The sequence below is a fragment of the Myxocyprinus asiaticus genome, chromosome 44 (genome assembly GCF_019703515.2).
Source record: "Myxocyprinus asiaticus isolate MX2 ecotype Aquarium Trade chromosome 44, UBuf_Myxa_2, whole genome shotgun sequence".
Taxonomy (NCBI): Eukaryota; Metazoa; Chordata; class Actinopteri; order Cypriniformes; family Catostomidae; genus Myxocyprinus; species Myxocyprinus asiaticus.
In genome coordinates this window covers 24,424,674-24,444,131 of record NC_059387.1, presented here as the reverse complement: position 1 = coordinate 24,444,131, position 19,458 = coordinate 24,424,674, and the positions used below count along the sequence as shown (strand labels likewise).

The 19,458-nt window shown below is 38.3% G+C and overlaps 1 protein-coding gene across 9 annotated transcripts in view; it reads left to right on the top strand.

Moving 5' to 3' along the window:
* LOC127434350 (high affinity cAMP-specific 3',5'-cyclic phosphodiesterase 7A-like) overlaps positions 1-19,458 on the top strand; it is a 67,004-nt gene that overhangs the window by 22,925 nt on the left and 24,621 nt on the right. Inside the window, exon 1 of one of the 9 annotated variants that reach the window (XM_051687030.1) lies at positions 3,958-3,978. The exons of 7 other annotated variants lie outside the window; for them this stretch is intronic. In XM_051687030.1, the coding sequence (XP_051542990.1) occupies positions 3,973-3,978 (6 nt within the window). In that variant the 5' untranslated portion in view covers positions 3,958-3,972. Of the gene's footprint in view, positions 1-3,957; positions 3,979-6,050; positions 6,126-19,458 lie in introns of those variants that run through there. One more of the 9 variants, XM_051687028.1, reaches the window with a different exon arrangement.

Genomic DNA, 19,458 nt, shown 5'->3' with positions numbered 1-19,458 from the left:
AACATGCCGTTCTGCTATTTATGGAAATGCTTCTCCGCAGATAGATGTGGTGATGTCACTGCTAAGAGAGGCCAACTTTGGTCTGAGAGAGGGAGCTTGTGTTACACCTGTTCCTAAAATGAGTCTAAACTGAGTATTCAGCTTGTGCTTCGCAGTGGATTTGACAGTATCTATCTCTATTATTTATGATGAAAATTAGGCCAAGGGGCCAAACAATGCATTTTGTGATGCATGGTGACTTTTTGACCCATAAAATGCATTGGTCAACAATGACCATTATGTTTGAATTAATGCAACAATAAATGTGCAACATGTTATGTATTCTGTTGCTAAGGCAAGCATCACTGTTATTATATCAAATTTGTGTGGCTTGAGGAGAGGGGTGCTATTAATTTCCGAAGTGATGCTTTTCTATGATTTTCACCTAGCAGATGATAAAACAAGCAAAAAAATAAAAATACCACAAGGGTGATTCTCACCAAACCTGTCAAGACAATGTCCTGGGACTGTTTTACTCAAATCAAAAGAAATCTAGTATTGACCATTTTTCATCTGACGTTATTGCACATGCAATTCAGTAGCAACAACAACATCGATGAAGGACGCAAGGATCGGATCTACACTTTTGTTAGGCTTGTCTATTATTTTATCCCCTTTTCTCCCGATTTGGAATGCCCAATTCCCACTACTTAGTAGGTCCTCATGGTGGCACGGTTACTCACCTCAATCTGGGGGGTGGAGGACAAGTTTCAGTTGCCTCCGCTTCCAAGACCGTCAATCCATGCATCTTATCACGTGACTCACTGTGCATGACACTGTGGAGACTCCACATGTGGAGGCTCATGCTACTCTCCGCGATCCACGCACGACTTACCACACACCCCATTGAGAGCGAGAACAACTAATCATTACCACGAGGAGGTTACCCCATGTGAATCTACCCTCACTAGCAACTGGGACAATTTGTTTTCTTAGGAGACCTGGCTGGAGTATTCGAACTCGTGACTCCAGGGGTGGTAGTCAGCGTAAATACTCGCTGAGCTACCCAGGCCCTGTTATGGTTGTCCTACACAAAATGTGGCTGCATCCGAAAACGTGAGCAGCTGCCTTGCTGCCTAATCAGTTAATGGTTTAAACAACAGTGTTTTTGGATGAATGGAACTCTTAAGGAAACTGGTCTCTGGACAGTTTAAAAAACTTTGGACAGGCTACAGCACCTCCCACAGTCCCTCTATGCCCCCAAAAGTACCTTCCCTGGAGTAGGAGCTAAAAATGTCCCTTAAAGTGGCTACGAGGAACTATAGTTCCTTAAGTGCTAAAACTGCAGTGGGAAAGGGCCTATACTCACCCTCATGCCATCCCAGGTGTGTATTGCTAGGTTTCAAAATACAAATTGTTGCGCGTTTCCATCCACTACATAATGCGTATTATCAAGAGAGAGCCACCTCGTCATGATGGAGCAGCTGAATGACCTCTCCCTGCTCTAGGGACAGTTTTATTTGCAAGTTTGCTGCAAGTATCTAATTTTATTAAATGCATCCACGAGACACCGCAAAATAAGTGTAATATCTGATATACAGTTGTGCTCAAAAGTTTGCATACCCTGGCAGAAATTGTGAAATTTTGGCATTGATTTTGAAAATATGACTTTTATTTAAGGATAGTGATCATATGAAGCCATTTATTATCACATAGTTGTTTGGCTCCTTTTTAAGTCATAATGATAACAGAAATCACCCAAATGGCCCTGATCAAAAGTTTACATACCCTCGAATGTTTGGTCTAATTACAGACACATGAGGTGACACACAGGTAATTAAAGGTTAATTTCCCACACCTGTGGCTTTTTAAATTGCAATTAGTGTCTGTGTATAAATAGTCAATGAGTTTGTTAGCTCTCATGTGGATGCAATGAGCAGGCTAGATACTGAGCCATGGGGAGCAGAAAAGAACTGTCAAAAGACATGCGTAACAAGGTAATGGAACTTTATAAAGATGGAAAAGGATATAAAAAGATATCCAAAGCCTTGAAAATGCCAGTCAGTACTGTTCAATCACTTATTAATTAGTGGAAAATTCGGGGATCTCTTGATACCAAGCCAAGGTCAGGTAGACCAAGAAAGATTTCAGCCACAACTGCCAGAAGAATTGTTCGGGATACAAAGAAAAACCCACAGGTAACCTCAGGAGAAATACAGGCTGCTCTGGAAAAAGACAGTGTGGTTGTTTCAAGGAGCACAATACGACGATACTTGAACAAAAATGAGCTGCATGGTCGAGATGCCAGAAAGAAGCCTTTACTGCGCCAATGCCACAAAAAAGCCCAGTTACAATATGCCCGACAACACCTTGACACGCCTCACAGCTTCTGGCACACTGTAATTTGGAGTGACGAGACCAAAATTGAGCTTTATGGTCACAACCATAAGTGCTATGTTTGGAGAGGGGTCAACAAGGCCTATAGTGAAAAGAATACCATCCCCACTGTGAAGCATGGTGGTGGCTCACTGTTTTGGGGGGGTGTGAGCTCTAAAGGCACAGGGAATCTTGTGAAAATTGATGGCAAGACGAATGCAGCATGTTATCGGAAAATACTGGCAGACAATTTGCATTCTTCTGCACGAAAGCTGCACATGGGATGCTCTTGGACTTTCCAGCACGACAGTGAACCTAAGAACAATGCCAAGTTGACCCTCCAGTGGTTACAGCAGAAAAAGGTGAAGGTTCTGGAGTGGCCATCACAGTCTCCTGACCTTAATATCATCGAGCCACTCTGGGGAGATCTCAAACGTGTGGTTCATGCAAGACGGCCAAAGACTTTGCATGACCTGGAGGCATTTTGCCAAGACGAATGGGCAGCTATATCACCTGCAAGAATTTGGGTCCTCATAGACAACTATTACAAAAGACTGCACACTGTCATTGATGCTAAAGGGGGCAATACACAGTATTAAGAACTGAGGGTATGCAGACTTTTGAACAGGGGTCATTTCATTTTTTTCTTTGTTGCCATGTTTTGTTTTATGATTGTGCCATTCTGTTATAACCTACAGTTGAATATGAATCCCATAAGAAATAAAAGAAATGTGTTTTGCCTGCTCACTCATGTTTTCTTTAAAAATGGTACATATATTACCAATTCTCCAAGGGTATGCAAACTTTTGAGCACAACTGTAATGTGGGCTAAAATGGCTGCGATGTCCAAACACCGCCAGTCTCCGCATACTTGGAGCGCCCGCTCTCAAAACTGTTCTGCCGGATTGTGAGGACCCACATTATCGACCAGCTGTGGGTTTAAACACTTCCGAATGACAAGTGCTATGTTCAAAGAATTGTATGCCAAGGTCGGACCTTTCGGTGAGCTAGTCACATCAAGCTATCACACACACATGCACGAATGGTCAAAGCACGTCATTGTTTTGGGAATAAAGTGTTTCCATCTCCTGAATGTGCATTTTAACTAATGCAAAACTCTAGAAAATCCACCTCCTCCTAGCGCATTCAATTTTAATCAAATTTAGAAAGTTTATTCGCATATCAAGCGTTTCCATTCAGGATTTCTTATGTGCACTTTCAAAATGCGCTTAAAAATAGTTGGATGGATCCCACCTTATGACTTTAATTCTTCAATTGAACACAAAGGAAGATTTTAAGAAGAATATTTCAGCTCTGTAGGTCCAAACAATTCAAGTGAATGGGTACCAAAATTCTGAAGCTCCAAAAAGCTCAAAGGCAGCATAAAAGTAATCCATAAGACTCCAGTGGTTAAGTAGTGAGGTGATAGGTGTGGTCGAAAGACAGATCAATATTTAAGTCCTTTTTTTCCTAAAAATTCTCCTCCCTGCACTGTAGGTGGCAATTTGTATGAAGAATGTGTTGTATTGAATATATTGTATGGACCTACAGAGCTGAAATATTCTTAAAATCTTTGTGTTCTGCAGAAGAAAGTAAGTCACGGACATCTGGCATGGGATGGGGGTGAGTAAATGATGAGAGAATTTTCACTTTTGGGGGAATTGGGTGTCCTGAAAATAATGTCACAATGCAAAAGGTCTTAATGGTCCTAAATGTTAGCTTAATTTTTTTTATGCAAAAAATAATGTCATATTTTATTAATTATTGATTTTGTATTAAATATGACCAGGATATTTTCTTGACAGATTTTGTGAGAATCACTGATAGACTTGTTACTGATTGAGTAATGTCTAGGGACCAGAATTTCATAGAGACTTGGGGATTGACTTTTTTGCCTCGGGCCAGTAAGCGACCATAGAACATCCACAGAGAACACCCTAGTAATGCACTAGTAACCATCCAGAACACCAAAACAACTGTGTTGCAGTGCACTTAAAACACTCAAAACACCTTAGCAACACCCTGGCGACTTGAGAAAATATATAAATACGTATATACAATACACAATATATACAGTACATCTAGTTGTGTGAGTAATTTTGCAAGCTGAAATGGTCAAAGGATCAAAATGCTACCACGTAATATAAGCAAACAATATATACTAAACCAAGGACTAAAACCGAAATGCTTCGTTCTGAGCAGAAACAGTATTTTTTCATTCCGGTTCCGATGTTCCGCAGACTCCTTTCCAATTGGTAACCGGTTAGAACAAAATAAAAACTGTTAATAACATTCTTTTTTAAATGACAGTACTCTGTGCTAAGGGTAGGTAATACCAGTTGATGTTTTACCAGATCTCACAAGAGTATCAAGCAAACTGATCTGGAAAAGCAAGCTCAAAATAAGCGACTTTCCTCACCCAAATAAGTGAAAATAATTGATTAGATGTTTATACCATTTGGATGGGGGCTGAATTATTTTAGTTTTAAACCTTGTACCCACAGAGATACACATACTATATTTTTCTGTAGCTAATAAAGTCCTGAATCAACTTTATACTGATTTAATAACCAAAATCTCGTTAAAACAGAAGGGAGCTCATACTCATTGCTTTGACTCTTTAGCTGTAATAAGCCTTATGAAACTAAACATTATCACAAAAGGACCAAATTAATAATAAATAAAATCTGTGTGGATAATTTAATTTTAAGTACAGTTCTTCTCTGTAAAATCTTATCAGCATCAAATATGTATATCATATCTCCATCCACATTGTTCAGTTAGGCAAAGAAATGTGTGATGCAGCAGTTTCCTTCAGATCAAAGCACACACTCAAGACTCATTTTTTCAGGCAACATGAAATGGTGTAATTCTGAACACCGTAATAAACCCTTTGGTTTCATGAAAAAAATATCAGAACAAAAATAACCGGTTATAACCGGCTATCAGCATTTAAAGGTAATGTTTTCACTCTGGAACAATTGAGAGGGACTTTGATCCTGCTTTCAGTAACCTTCTGCAAAAAACCATTTGTTCCTTGAACCGTTTTCAGTCCCTGTTTTAAACTACTGTTATTCAATATGCGTACCCAAAATTTCATCAGCCTAAGCTGTCATTTAAAACTTGTATATTGACTAGATATAACAAATCTGTCTCCAGATAGACTTGTTGTACAAGTACTTAATCCTTAAGGTCACAAAACTGCAAATGAAAAATAAATATGCTCAATGAAACAAGCACACATCTTTGATTGCGATGTGGAAGAGAAGTTGGCAGTGTTTTATTTAGAAAATAAAGCATACAGTCTGCTCTCTGCACTGCTGAGATGATGACTCTTATGCTCTCGTCCTGCCAGCCCCTCCTACCATGTGCGTCAGTGATACTGCCAGTCTGGTTGGCTGTTGCTAGGCGGCTGTGTGTGTGAGAGAGAGTGAGACAGAGAAATGGAAGGAGAGAAAGAGAGAGACATTTAGGGTTAACATGAGTAGCTCATTTTAAGTGTGTGTGTGTGTGTGTGTGTGTGTGTGTGTGTACAAAGACAGCTGCACTAAGCTCTGCATTTTTCTGGGCCTTGAGCTGGTCTCCAGCCATCTACACACACACAGGCAAACACACGTACGCAAATCCATACACCCACATACTGACATACACTGTAACACCTGCACTCAAATTCAGTCGGAGACTATGATCCACAGTTTTCGCAAAGTCCAATGGGAATAGCTCTGATCTGGTCTATAATTATAATTCTTATCAGATGGATTTTTTCTAAGGTAGGTTTCCGTGGATTTCCTTGTTCGCTTGCCAGAATAACACTTTGACAACTGTACCACATCTGTTTTAGAGAGAAAACTAACTCCATTAATAGACCCAGACTATTTGTGTTTAGGTATTGGCATGTGTCAAGATCAGATACAGATCGGGACTTAAAATTTACTTAATTTGTAAAGTGGGGCTCTGCAATCAAGTAGTCATTATCTATCACAGTTGATCAGAGAGGATTCCCCCCAGAACCCAGTACAGACCCTCTCTTGGCATAAAATCTAGTCGTAGCAGTCACCTTGAGAAGCACAAATTAATTTTCCATTTGGTTCCATTGGGTGTTTTGTGTTGCTGAATGTCTTAGACTTGCTTTCCTCTAAGTAAACCTTGTGTGTCCTGATCAAGACACTAAAATAATAGCAGAGGTGGAAAGTAAAGAATTACAACTACTCTCATTACAGTACTTGAGTACATTTTTCACAATTTTTTTACTTTATAAATAAATTGTAGTACTTTTACATGAGTTGATTAAAAATGAGGTATTCAACTTTGCTGCAGTTGTTTTTCACCACAATTACAAAGTACAAAAAAATTACATAATATTTCTGAATTTTTGGGTAGAAAGATATACAGTGCATCCGGAAAGTATTCACAGCGCTTCACTTTTTCCAAATTTTGTTATTTTTGTTACAGCCTTATTCCAAAATGGATTAAATTCATTATTTTCCTCAAAATTCTACAAACAATACCCCATAATGACAACGTGAAAAGTTTGTTTGAAATCTTTGCAAATTTATAAAAAAAAACAATAAAAAAAAAAAAAAAAATCACGTACATAAATATTCACAGCCTTTGCCATGACACTCAAAATTGAGCTCCGGTGCATCCTGTTTCCACTGATCATCCTTGAGATGTTTCTACAACTTGATTGGAGTCCACCTGTGGTAAATTCAGTTGATTGGACATGATTTGGAAAGGCACACACCTGTCTATATAAGGTCCCACAGTTAACAGTGCATGTCAGAGCACAAACCAAGCCATGAAGTCCAAGGAATTGTCTGTAGACCTCCGAGACAGGATTGTATCGAGGCACAGATCTGGGGAAGGGTACAGAAAACTTTCTGCAGCATTGAAGGTCCCAGTGAGCACAGTGGCCTCCATCATCCGTAAATGGAAGAAGTTTGGAACCACCAGGACTCTTCCTAGGGCTGGCCGCCCGGCCAAACTGAGCGATCGGGGCAGAAGGGCCTTAGTCAGGGAGGTGACCACGAACCTGATGTTCACTCTGACAGAGCTCCAGCATTTCTCTGTGGAGAGAGGAGAACCTTCCAGAAGAACAACCATCTCTGCAGCACTCCAACAATTAGGCCTGTATGGTAGAGTGGCCAGATGGAAGCCACTCCTCAGTAAAAGGCACATGACAGCCTGCCTGGAGTTTGCCAAAAGGCACCTGAAGGACTCTCAGACCATGAGAAACAAAGATTGAACTCTTTGGCCTGAATGGCAAGCGTCATGTCTGGAGGAAACCAGGCACCGCTCATCACCTGGCCAATACCATCCCTATAGTGAAGCATGGTGGTGGCAGCATCATGCTGTGGGCATGTTTTTCAGCGGCAGGAACTGGGAGACTAGTCAGGATCGAGGGAAAGATGAATGCAGCAATGTACAGAGACATCCTTGATGAAAACCTGCTCCAGAGCACTCTGGACCTCAGACTGGGGCGAAGGTTCATCTTCCAACAGGACAACGACCCTAAGCACACAGCCAAGATAACAAAGGTGTGGCTCCGGGACAACTCTGAATGTCCTTGAGTGGCCCAGCCAGAGCCCAGACTTGAACCCGATTGAACATCTCTGGAGAGATCTGTAAATGGCGGTGCACCAACGCTCCCCATCCAACCTGATGGAGCTTAAGAGGTCCTGCAAAGAAGAATGGGAGAAACTGCCCAAAAATAGGTGTGCCACGCTTGTAGCATCATACTCAAAAAGACTTGAGGCTGTAATTGGTGCCAAAGGTGCTTCAATAACGTATTGAGCAAAGGCTGTGAATACTTATGTGATTCCTTCGTTTTTTATTTTAATAAATTTGCAAAGATTTCAAACTAACTTCTTTCATGATGTCATTATGGGGTATTGTTTGTAGAATTTTGAGGAAAATAATGAATTTAATCAATTTTGGAATAAGGCTGTAACATAACAAAATGCGGAAAAATTGAAGCGCTGTGAATACTTTCCGGGTGCACTGTAAGCGCTAAATCTGTTTATAAACTAAAACACGCTGTGCGCGGCACGACGGAAGCCTGCAGGGCACAGCATCAAGAGCAAAGCAGCTTGCATAAACTGCCGCCGGTGTCCTCTCTTCTCTAGCTTCAAGACTTTGTCCTGTCACTATACAAGAACTGTAATACTGTGATGTTCTGCATATTTCATTTTATTCTGGAAAGGAGCCGTTCATTCAGGTACGAGGGAACCATCTGAACACGTTTAACCATTGATCAAACTTCACTTGTTTATAAGGTAGGCAGTGTTTTAACTGTCAAACATTAACACAATGTAGTCTGACATATATTTGGGGATATCTTGTTAACTTGCTACTATATGTCTAAAACAAACTTTTAAATACTTTAGAAAGATACAATGCCAATAGTGTTGGAAATTAATGGGGAATTGGGGCAAAAATGCCACCGAATTTAACAAAAATATCCCAGAAATGAAAAATATGGAGAAAAAAAAATAAAAAATGCCCACGCTACGAGTTCCCGAGTTTTATGAATCATATCTGATGTAGTTCCATTTACATACATTGTGATCTTTTCACTGAACATAATTTTTATCCTGCTGTCCAGTTCCTCGCACCATCGGGTGCACAGACGGGCTCTCCGCTTCTATCAATCCGCATCAGTTCGGTATTGTACTCCCGTGTTAATAACCGTTCACCCCTCTTTAAAACAAACTGTCCTAGCGGGTAACACTCTTACTCCCGGTGCTGCACTGTACTTCCTTGCCCTGTGACGCTGTTTATCTGTCTGAAAAGCCTCACCCACTAGAGGCCAAAAGTGCTCAAGGGATGGATGTTATATAAAGAAGGTATGAGAAATCACAAAACATAATGTAACCAAATGCTACAATTTACTTAATATCTCAATATGTTAAATAACCATAATGCTAATTAAGACTTTATTATTACAACTGTAATACAATAATACAAATACAGAACAACCACTTTTAGTGTTTGAATCAATCATATCGCTAACTAATCACTGTGTGAAATGTTTGTTTTTGCCTTTATTTTATTCAGTTGGCATGTAGGAGTTAAGTTTGCTTAATAATCTCATTCCATATCTAGCCATAATACGTGGACATATGTGAATGAGAATAAACCTGAAATGGCAATGTGTTTCAGTCACAATGCACATTATGCACTTTATAGATGATTTTGAGACATTTAGACAGGTGAGTAGAGTAGCCAAAAACTGTACTCAAGTAAAAGTACAATTACTTTAAAAAAAAAAAAAAAAAAAAAAAAAAAAAAATTAACAATAATAAATTACTCTAGTAGAAGTAAAAGTGCTAACATAAATCATTACTTGAGTAAGAAAGTATCCAATTTAAAGAGTACTCAAATAGTAACTCGTTACTTTCACAAATGACATAGTGGACGTTAACTCCCTACATTCCGTTACATAATACACATTTAGCTCATATTACAAAATTATTATTATTATTCATGGAAATTCTGTCATCATTCACCATCATGTTCCAAACTCGTATGACTTTCTTCCATGCAACACAATAAGGAGATTTTAGACAGAATGCTAGCCTTGGTCACCATTTACTTTCAGTGAAATGTGTTTTAAATTTTTTTTTTATATATATATATATATATATATATATATATATATACACCGAGACTGTCAGTCCCTAACATTCTGTCTAACATGTTTTGTGTTCCACAGAATACAAAGGGTCACACAGGTTTGGAACAACATGACAGAATATTAAATCACTTTATTAAATATCACTTTAAAGTGATAGTTCACCCAAAAATTTAAATTCTCATATACTCACCCTCATGCCATCTGAGATGTATATGACTTCCTTTCTTCGGCAGAACACAAATTATGATTTTTTTTCTTGAATATTTCAGCTCTGTAGGTCAGTACAATGCAAATGCGTGGGTGCCAAAATTTTGATGCTCCAAAAAGCACATAAAGGAATCACAAAAGTAATCTATATGACTCCAGTAGTTAAATCCATATCTTCAGAAGTGATATGATAGGTGTGGATGAGAAACAGATCAATATTTAAGTCATTTTTTGCTAGAAGTTCATCTCCCAGCCCAGCAGGGGGCGTATGCATGAAGAATGTGAATCACCAAAAACAAAAGAAGAAAGCTTTACATCACTCTAGAAGGAATAAGCTTGCTATTAAAATGCATGCGAGAAGGGATGTTGTGATGCTGCTCGATTATTTTAATAATATGTGGAAATCCCACATGAACACCCCAAGAGCTTTAGTTATTGTTTCATGTCTGTCTGAATTAGCACTTAACGCCTGCTTAAAAATGGAAGGGAGTGTGGGCCATTTCGGCTCACCTGTGGCTCTTTCCCTGGGTGATGTCGGCATAAAAGATTAATCGTGTCAATGTATTCCTATAACGGCATCTTAATGCCATTAATCAAAGAGCATTATTGACACTCGCGATTAGATTATAGGGAACATGAAGAATTTGCGTGCGCGTTTTAAATAAACCCTCACGTGCATTATTGACATATATTACCAGTATACAGCACTCGTGTTGAGCGATGTCTGCAAACAGTGCCTTTTTTGTAAATGTCTTTTGACTTTTGAAATATTCTTCTAAAAATTTTAGTTCAGCAGATGAAAGAAATTCATACACATCTGGCATAAGGGTGAGTAAATGATTTTTGGTTGAACTATCCCTTTAAGGACTCTTGTCAGATCTGGATGAATTTGTCAATAAGAAGAGAGGTTTGGAAACATTTCTAGTAATTATTACGGTAAAAAAAATGTGAACAATGTCCCACAGGGACATTATATATAATGCTGATATATAAACCAAAGCAAGATCATGCTTTACTTTCACTATTTCATAGCTTTTAGATCTTAGTTTAGATCTGCGCTACCTAAATGCAGAGTACGCAGCCTGCTTAGGGCACCAACCCTGCCTGCACATCTCTCATGCGTGCACCTCACTGTGCACGTGCAGAAATGCTGTCTGTTCGCACTCCAGTTGTCAGTCATGTGAACGGAAGAGCAAAAGGCATTTACACTTAACTTGGATGTTTAGATGGATTTATACAGTTAATCAGCCTGAAATAGCTGCGATAGATGTGCACGGTAAATGCATAAATACTGCTCCTGACATACTGGTCGCGGGACAAAGCACACTGATATATTGCTGTAGATTTAAAAATGTACACTTAAAAACTGATGTCATAAGAGCCCAGTTACAGAATCACCCTGAAAATGACCATCACATTACACAGAAAAGCCCGTGTTAGCATTAGAGCCACCACTTACCTTGCTTTTACACACACAATTTACTCAAGTAAATGTAAGAGTAAATGTAGCACGTTACTACCCACCTCTGCTTTTAGATGTTACAAATGGCTATTTCTATTTAAATAAATGTATTCTTAATTTTCTGGTTGTCCAAGAATCCTCTTGCAGCAATGCAGGTCTTTGGCATTTAGAAGCTGCTAGTTTAGGACCTGTGAGTAATCTGTTTAGAGACTGTGATTTACTTGTCTTTTTGTTGTGCATCTGGACCATCCACTTCCCTCTCTATCCTGGTTAGAGATTCTTTTTTCAAAACAGTAATGCATGGAATAGCCTTCATCTCTCTAAAACAATAGACTTTATGAGAAAATAGAATTTCAAGAGACTTTTTTTTATTTTTTATTTTTTTTATTTTTTTTTCCTGTTTTTAAAACCAAAATTTGACTTGCAAGTGTAAAGCAACTTGTAAGAACTCAATACCTCAGCAAGTGGGGAAAAAACCCACTGTGTTATGATTTCCGCATGGTAGGGCATCCGTTTTCAATTGTTTTAATAATAAGACCAAATAATGAGTACCAAATTAGCACTTTAGAATGCTTTTGTAAGGAATAGGTGACACAGTATGTTTGCCATCATAGGTAAAGAAAAAATAGAAGAAATACCATTTAAAACAATTATTTCAAACCATAATAATAATTTGCAATTAATGGTTTTGGCAGTTTTTTTTTTTTTTTTATCAATTTAACGCATCCTTGGTGAAAGGAAGCATCAATTTCTTTCAAAAACAAAAATGTCTGTGTTTTAAAAATGGAAGCGTATGTACTATACATTATAAACATTTTCATAAAGTAACTTGTACCGTAATTACTTTGAGTACTTGAGTTTTTTGGCAAACTACTTATTTACACTTAGAGTCATAATATTTCTCAGTACTTCTACTTGTACTCAGGTGAATTATTTCTTCAGTAGCAGTACTTTAGTAAAATCAGTACTCTTTCCACCACTGAATAATACTAATAGGATAAAAAAAAAAAATTGTGCCTGGCATGCCACTTCACAAACTGGTCAACCAGATTTTTTAATGGTCGACAGGGGTGCTGTTACAGGGGTTGCAGGGTATTCCAGGCATTTGGGCCTCGGATTCAAGGGGCCCCCAAAATCACCTCATTGGAATTTTTTTGGATTGCTTTTTTTACAAATACATTTTATATATGCCTGGGATATTGAAATCCAATGGAAACCGGAGGTGGATTTCAGGTGTTCAGCGATTTTCTTTCTTGTCACATAATTTCAACACAAATCAATATTTTATATCCATGTAGTTATTTATTTGGTTAGTAGCTGTGTAATAAGCTGGATAATGTACAGTCAGCCAGTTGTTATCGCAAAAGAAACCACTTCAGGGTGATACCAGACCGCTTCGCGTTGGCGTCCTGATCACCCTGTCAGAGTTGATCAAGACCTATTTGTTAGTTAAGTTTATGAAGTCATGTTTGTTCTTCAGCTGTTCAGTTTTTTGTCCAGAACTCCAGACACGTTTTATTTTCCTCACTTTAAACCACCAAAAGAATATGTGAGGAACAGAATAATTTGTGGCGCAGTTTCACTTTGACACAATGAAAAACCTGTTGTTTGTCACTGATATGCAAGGGGGGGGGAAGCTACATGGTATCACTGTCATAGGGAAATAAAGAGAAATGCAGTTTCATAGCTAGTAAAAAAAATACTTATTTAATTTCTTCACAACAAATCAACTATAGTGTAATTTGTTTTATAATATTTAAAATGTATTTTGGACCCAGTGTAAATGTAATTTAGCAAGTTAGACTTGCTAATACTATTAGGAGACTAACTAAAGCTGTTCAGACTGAACAACTTGGCACTCCTCTCATTTCAGAGATCTTATGGTCACTTTGACATCAAGAACATTTGTAAATTTATAGATGTACAATATTTGTTAGTATGGAGTATTTTATTTTATTTGTATTTTTTTTTTTTATTCAAAAATGTAAAAAAAAAAAAAAAAAAAGTGAATACATTAAAAATAATATAGCTGTTTTGTTTCCATTTATAAAAAAAAAAATCAAGTAACCTATTGTTGTATTCTTTATAATACCAGTGAATTTAATTTAGCTAAAAATATTACTTAAAATATTTACCAGAGTTAAAAGATAATCGCTCAGTTATCTGAAAGAATTCGGTAAACGTGACTTGCAAACCCCCCTAGAACTGTTCATGGCGCCCCTGATGGCCGATGTCCATATTTAGAGTGCCAGGTGGTTGATGTCCCACATAATAATTCAAATGAAGTTTATATAAAATTACTGAAATAAAATAAACACTTATTTTACCCAATATTTACTCACCAAATATGTTAGTTGTTTAATTGGCATAGTCGATATATTGGTATATCAATAGATATAACTGCTTTAGAGATTGCTGTTTAAGTGTGCTAAACATTGTGGCTAGTTAAAGGCTAGGGTATACTTAATTTTTCCATGTGCCATTCCATATTGTGCATGGTCGAGTGCTTAGCCTTTCAAAGTATGCTCTTTTGACCTCTAGTGCTTATGGACCCATTCGACAACAATGCGCAAAAATGTGGACTTCCGCATGTACTGTGCTGAAAACGAAATTTGCATCATCCACACTGTGAATGAGACACAGTGGCACATGAAAAACCAAAGTATACAGGTGCATCTCAATAAATTAGAATGTCGTGGAAAAGTTCATTTATTTCAGTAATTCAACTCAAATTGTGAAACTTGTGTATTAAATAAATTCAGTGCACACAGACTGAAGTAGTTTAAGTCTTTGGTTCTTTTAATTGTGATGATTTTGGCTCACATTTAACAAAAACCCACCAATTCACTATCTCAAAAAATTAGAATACATCATAAGACCAATAAAAAAAACATTTTTTAGTGAATTGTTGGCCTTCTGGAAAGTATGTTCATTTACTGTATATGTACTCAATACTTGGTAGGGGCTCCTTTTGCTTTAATTACTGCCTCAGTTCGGCGTGGCATGGAGGTGATCAGTTTGTGGCACTGCTGAGGTGGTATGGAAGCCCAGGTTTCTTTGACAGTGGCCTTCAGCTCATCTGCATTTTGTGGTCTCTTGTTTCTCATTTTCCTCTTGACAATACCCCATAGATTCTCTATGGGGTTCAGGTCTGGTGAGTTTGCTAGCCAGTCAAGCACACTAACACCATGGTCATTTAACCAACTTTTGGTGTTTTTGGCAGTGTGGGCAGGTGCCAAATCCTGCTGGAAAATGAAATCAGCATCTTTAAAAAGCTGGTCAGCAGAAGGAAGCATGAAGTGCTCCAAAATGTCTTGGTAAACGGGTGCAGTGACTTTGGTTTTCAAAAAACACAATGGACCAACACCAGCAGATGACACTGCACCCCAAATCATCACAGACTGTGGAAACTTAACACTGGACTTCAAGCAACTTGGGCTATGAGCTTCTCCACCCTTCCTCCAGACTCTAGGACCTTGGTTTCCAAATGAAATACAAAACTTGCTCTCATCTGAAAAGAGGACTTTGGACCACTGGGCAACAGTCCAGTTCTTCTTCTCCTTAGCCCAGGTAAGATGCCTCTGACGTTGTCTGTGGTTCAGGAGTGGTTTAACAAGAGGAATACGACAACTGTAGCCAAATTCCTTGACACGTCTGTGTGTGGTGGCTCTTGATGCCTTGACCCCAGCCTCAGTCCATTCCTTGTGAAGTTCACCCAAATTCTTGAATCGATTTTGCTTGACAATCCTCATAAGGCTGCGGTTCTCTCGGTTGTGCATCTTTTTCTTCCACACTTTTTCCTTCCACTCAACTTTCTGTTAACATGCTTGGATACAGCACTCTGTGAACAGCCAGCTTGAATGTTTGTGGCTTACCCTCCTTGTGAAGGATGTCAATGATTGTCTTCTGGACAACTGTCAGATCAGCAGTCTTCCCCATGATTGTGTAGCCTAGTGAACCAAACTGAGAAACCATTTTGAAGGCTCAGGAAACCTTTGCAGGTGTTTTGAGTTGATTAGCTGATTGGCATGTCACCATATTCTAATTTTTTGAGATAGTGAATTGGTGGGTTTTTGTTAAATGTGAGCCAAAATCATCACAATTAAAAGAACCAAAGACTTAAACTACTTCAGTCTGCGTGCATTTAATTTATTTAATAAACGAGTTTCACAATTTGAGTTGAATTACTGAAATAAATGAACTTTTCCACGACATTCTAATTTATTGAGATGCACCTGTACTTTGGCCTTGAAATGTGGGGTCTGTTTCAGCAATAGAGCTTTTGTTGGTGTATATAAGTCTTGTTGAGTTGCAGTATAGACATCCACCCATGATGGTCTGGGTTGGGTGTTAAACCACATCACTGTGGGATGGATGGAAATTCTCATTCAATAAATTACATCCTCATCTTGAGAAATAGTTCTCTGTCAATCTATAGTATGTGGTACCCAAAAAGGAACAAAGTGCTAAATTATTTTCCCCATTGTCTCTTCCTGGATTAGTTTAAAGCAATTAGTGATTTATGTTTTCCCTTGTTGAAGGCCTTTGTCAAATCTCCAGTGGGAGACAGTGGCGTGGAACTGAATTCACTGTGGTTGTGGTGATTTACTGTGAAGTTTTTGGTGATTTTGATTGGGCTCCATCCCTCTTCACACAGGCGTTTAACTTGTTTCGCATCCAAACGTTGTGTCAATAATTGGCTTGTAGGCCCACAATGTTGTGTTAGGCTAACCTGTTCAAATAGAGCCTTCAAAGCATTGCTTAAATTCCTTAGGAGCTTCATAAAAGATAGCAATCATGCCTTTCCACACCATCAAAGCAGTGAAATCAGCAATCTGGACATATACATTTGATACAGTATAGTGGTAATCAGGTGGTCAAAGCACTGAGTTGGTAGCATGAAGGTTGTAGGGTCACTTCCAAGGAATAGGCATCTGTGAACTTTAGCTTCATAGTGAACAGTGTTACCATAGTTCCCTTGAGAAAGGCAGGGGTTGCTCCAATGGGACTGGTCCTGCAGTTAGTGTACTGCAAGTTGCTTTGGCTTTGGGACGAACAGAAAATGCTTGAGTAATTTGATTAGAAAATATCCTTAAATCGATTTTTTTCATCTGCGAATACTGCAGAGTGACGGTGGATCCAGAAATGCAGTAAATATAGATGCAAAGATAAATGGCAAATGTCAAACATTTAAAACAATGCAAACAGTGACAGCAACTGATTGTTGTATTGCGAAGCTAAGCTAGTATATCACAATAACACATCTTGTTTACATAGAGAGTTTACACACCCATGATGCATTTAAGATAAAGTGTGATACATTTGTGAAAATGAACAAATGGATGTTTGTCTTAATGTGATTGTAGATGAATGGCAGATGTTGTGATCCTTTTCTAGACTGCTTGTTAATGTCCAGCCATGAACATTGCATTGTTTTATTACGTTTAAACAAAGCTGTTAATTTGCATTGCAATACCTAGTACATTGTGCAGAGGTGACGGAATGCATTTCTGAGTCTTGGCATGACATGTTGATCATCTAAATTGTTTTGTTTGAACATAGTGTCTCAATGAGGTATTTAAGAAAGATCAATGAATGACGTATAAAGGAATGGATTGTTTAACAAACTAGCTGGATGGGTTTGCATTACAGGTTTGCCCCAGGCCACATAGAGTATTGTGTCAGACCGACATATTTGTGTTTAAATGGTGTTTAGACAGCTTAGATACATTTTCACCAAGTATAAATGGGGTGGAAGGTTATCCTGTTATGATTGTCTAGATTTTTGTTGTGAACTTGGGGCCCTATGATTTCCACGATTCAGAAAACGCGGATGGAATCGCAAAATCCAGTAATAAAAACAGAATTAATGAAAAAAACGCGAAATGATATGGAATTTGACACATTTGGGATAAAGTAAATGTATGAATGTACAGTTAATCAGTAAAATCATGACGTGCCCAAGTTTGTTGATTAAACACAAAAGGCTGAGATGGAAATGAATAATGTGGACTTTACACAAAATAATTTGTAAAGCTGGCTGTACATTCACTGGTACCTCATCATAATCATCGCACGCACTCTCTGTGTGTGTGTGTGTGTGTGTGTGTGTGTGTGTGTGTGTGTGTGTGTAATAGATGGCAAACAGCAAAGCACTCATTTACTGTAAATCACGCAGCACATGCAGAATATGTATTTATATAATTAAATCGCAGCCTTTAGCCGTTTGATAAGCATATGAAGCCGTATAGCGAACTGCTTAGCCGGAAGGCTGTCGTCATACAACAAGACATGCAAACTAAAAGTCCATTTTGCTTGCTGACAAAATAAAAGCTCAGTTTAACCAGAAGCGTGAAATTAAAGAAATTGCGAAAGTAGTATATTACTAAATAGTAAAATGTAATTAGTATTAATAAATAATAGTAATAATAATACATAAATAGTAATTATATATATATATATATATATATATATATATATATATATATATATATATATATATATATATATATATATAAGTCAGAAGTTTATATACACTTAGGTTGAAGTCATTAAAACTTTTTTTTAATGACTGCACAGATTTCATGTTGGCAAACTATAGTTTTGACAAGTCGTTTAGGACATCTACTTTGTGCATGACTCGAGTAAATTGTTTACAGACAGACTATCACAATTCCAGTGGGTCAGATGTTTACATACACTAAGTTAACTGTGCCTTTAAGCAGCTTTGAAAATTCCAGAAAATGATCTCAAGCATTTAGGCAATTGGCCAATTAGCTTCTGATAGTCTAATTAGCTAATTGGAGTCAATTGGAGGTGTACCTGTGGATGTATTTTAAGGCCAACCTTAAAACTCAGTGCCTCCGTTGCTTGACATCATGGGAAAATCAAAAGAAATCAGCCAAGACCTCAGGAAAAAAAAATTGTGGACCTCCACAAGTGTGGTTCATCCTTGGGAGCAATTTCCAAATACCTGAAGGTACCACGTTCATCTGTACAAACAATAGTATGCAAGTATAAACACCATGGGACCACTCAGCCATCATACTGCTCAGGAAGGAGATGCATTCTGTCTCCTAGATATGAACGTAGTTTGGTGCGAAAAGTGCAAATCAATCCCAGAACAATAGCAAAGGACTCTGTGAAGATGCTGGAGGAAACAGGTAGACAAGTATCTATATCCACAGTAAAACAAGTCCTATATTAAAATAACCTGAAAGGCTGCTCAGCAAGGAAGAAGCCACTGCTCCAAAACTGCCATGGAAAAGCCAGACTACAGTTTGCAAGTGCACATGGGGACAAAGATCTTACTTTTTGTAGAAATGTCCTCTGGTCTGATGAAACAATAATTGAACTGTTTGGCCATAATGACCATTGTTATGCTTGGATGAAAAAGGGTGAGGATTGCAAGCCGAAGAACACAATTGCAACCGTGAAGCATGGGGGTGACAGCATCATGCTGTGGGGGTGCTTTGCTGCAGGAGGGACTGGTGCATTTCACAAAATAGATGGCATCATGAGGAAGGAAAATTATGTGGATTTATTAAAGCAACATCTCAAGACATCAGCCAGGAAATTAAAGCTCAGTCGCAAATGGGTCTTCCAAATGGAGAGCATAAATCCACCAAGCATAAATCAAGCTGTGGCAAAATGGCTTAAGGACAACAAAGTCAAGGTATTTGAGTGGCCATCACAAAGCCCTGCCCTCAGTCAGTTTGTGGGCAGAACTGGAAAAGCGTGTGTGAGCAATGAGGCCTACAAACCTGACTCAGTTACTCCAGTTCTGTCTGGAGGAATG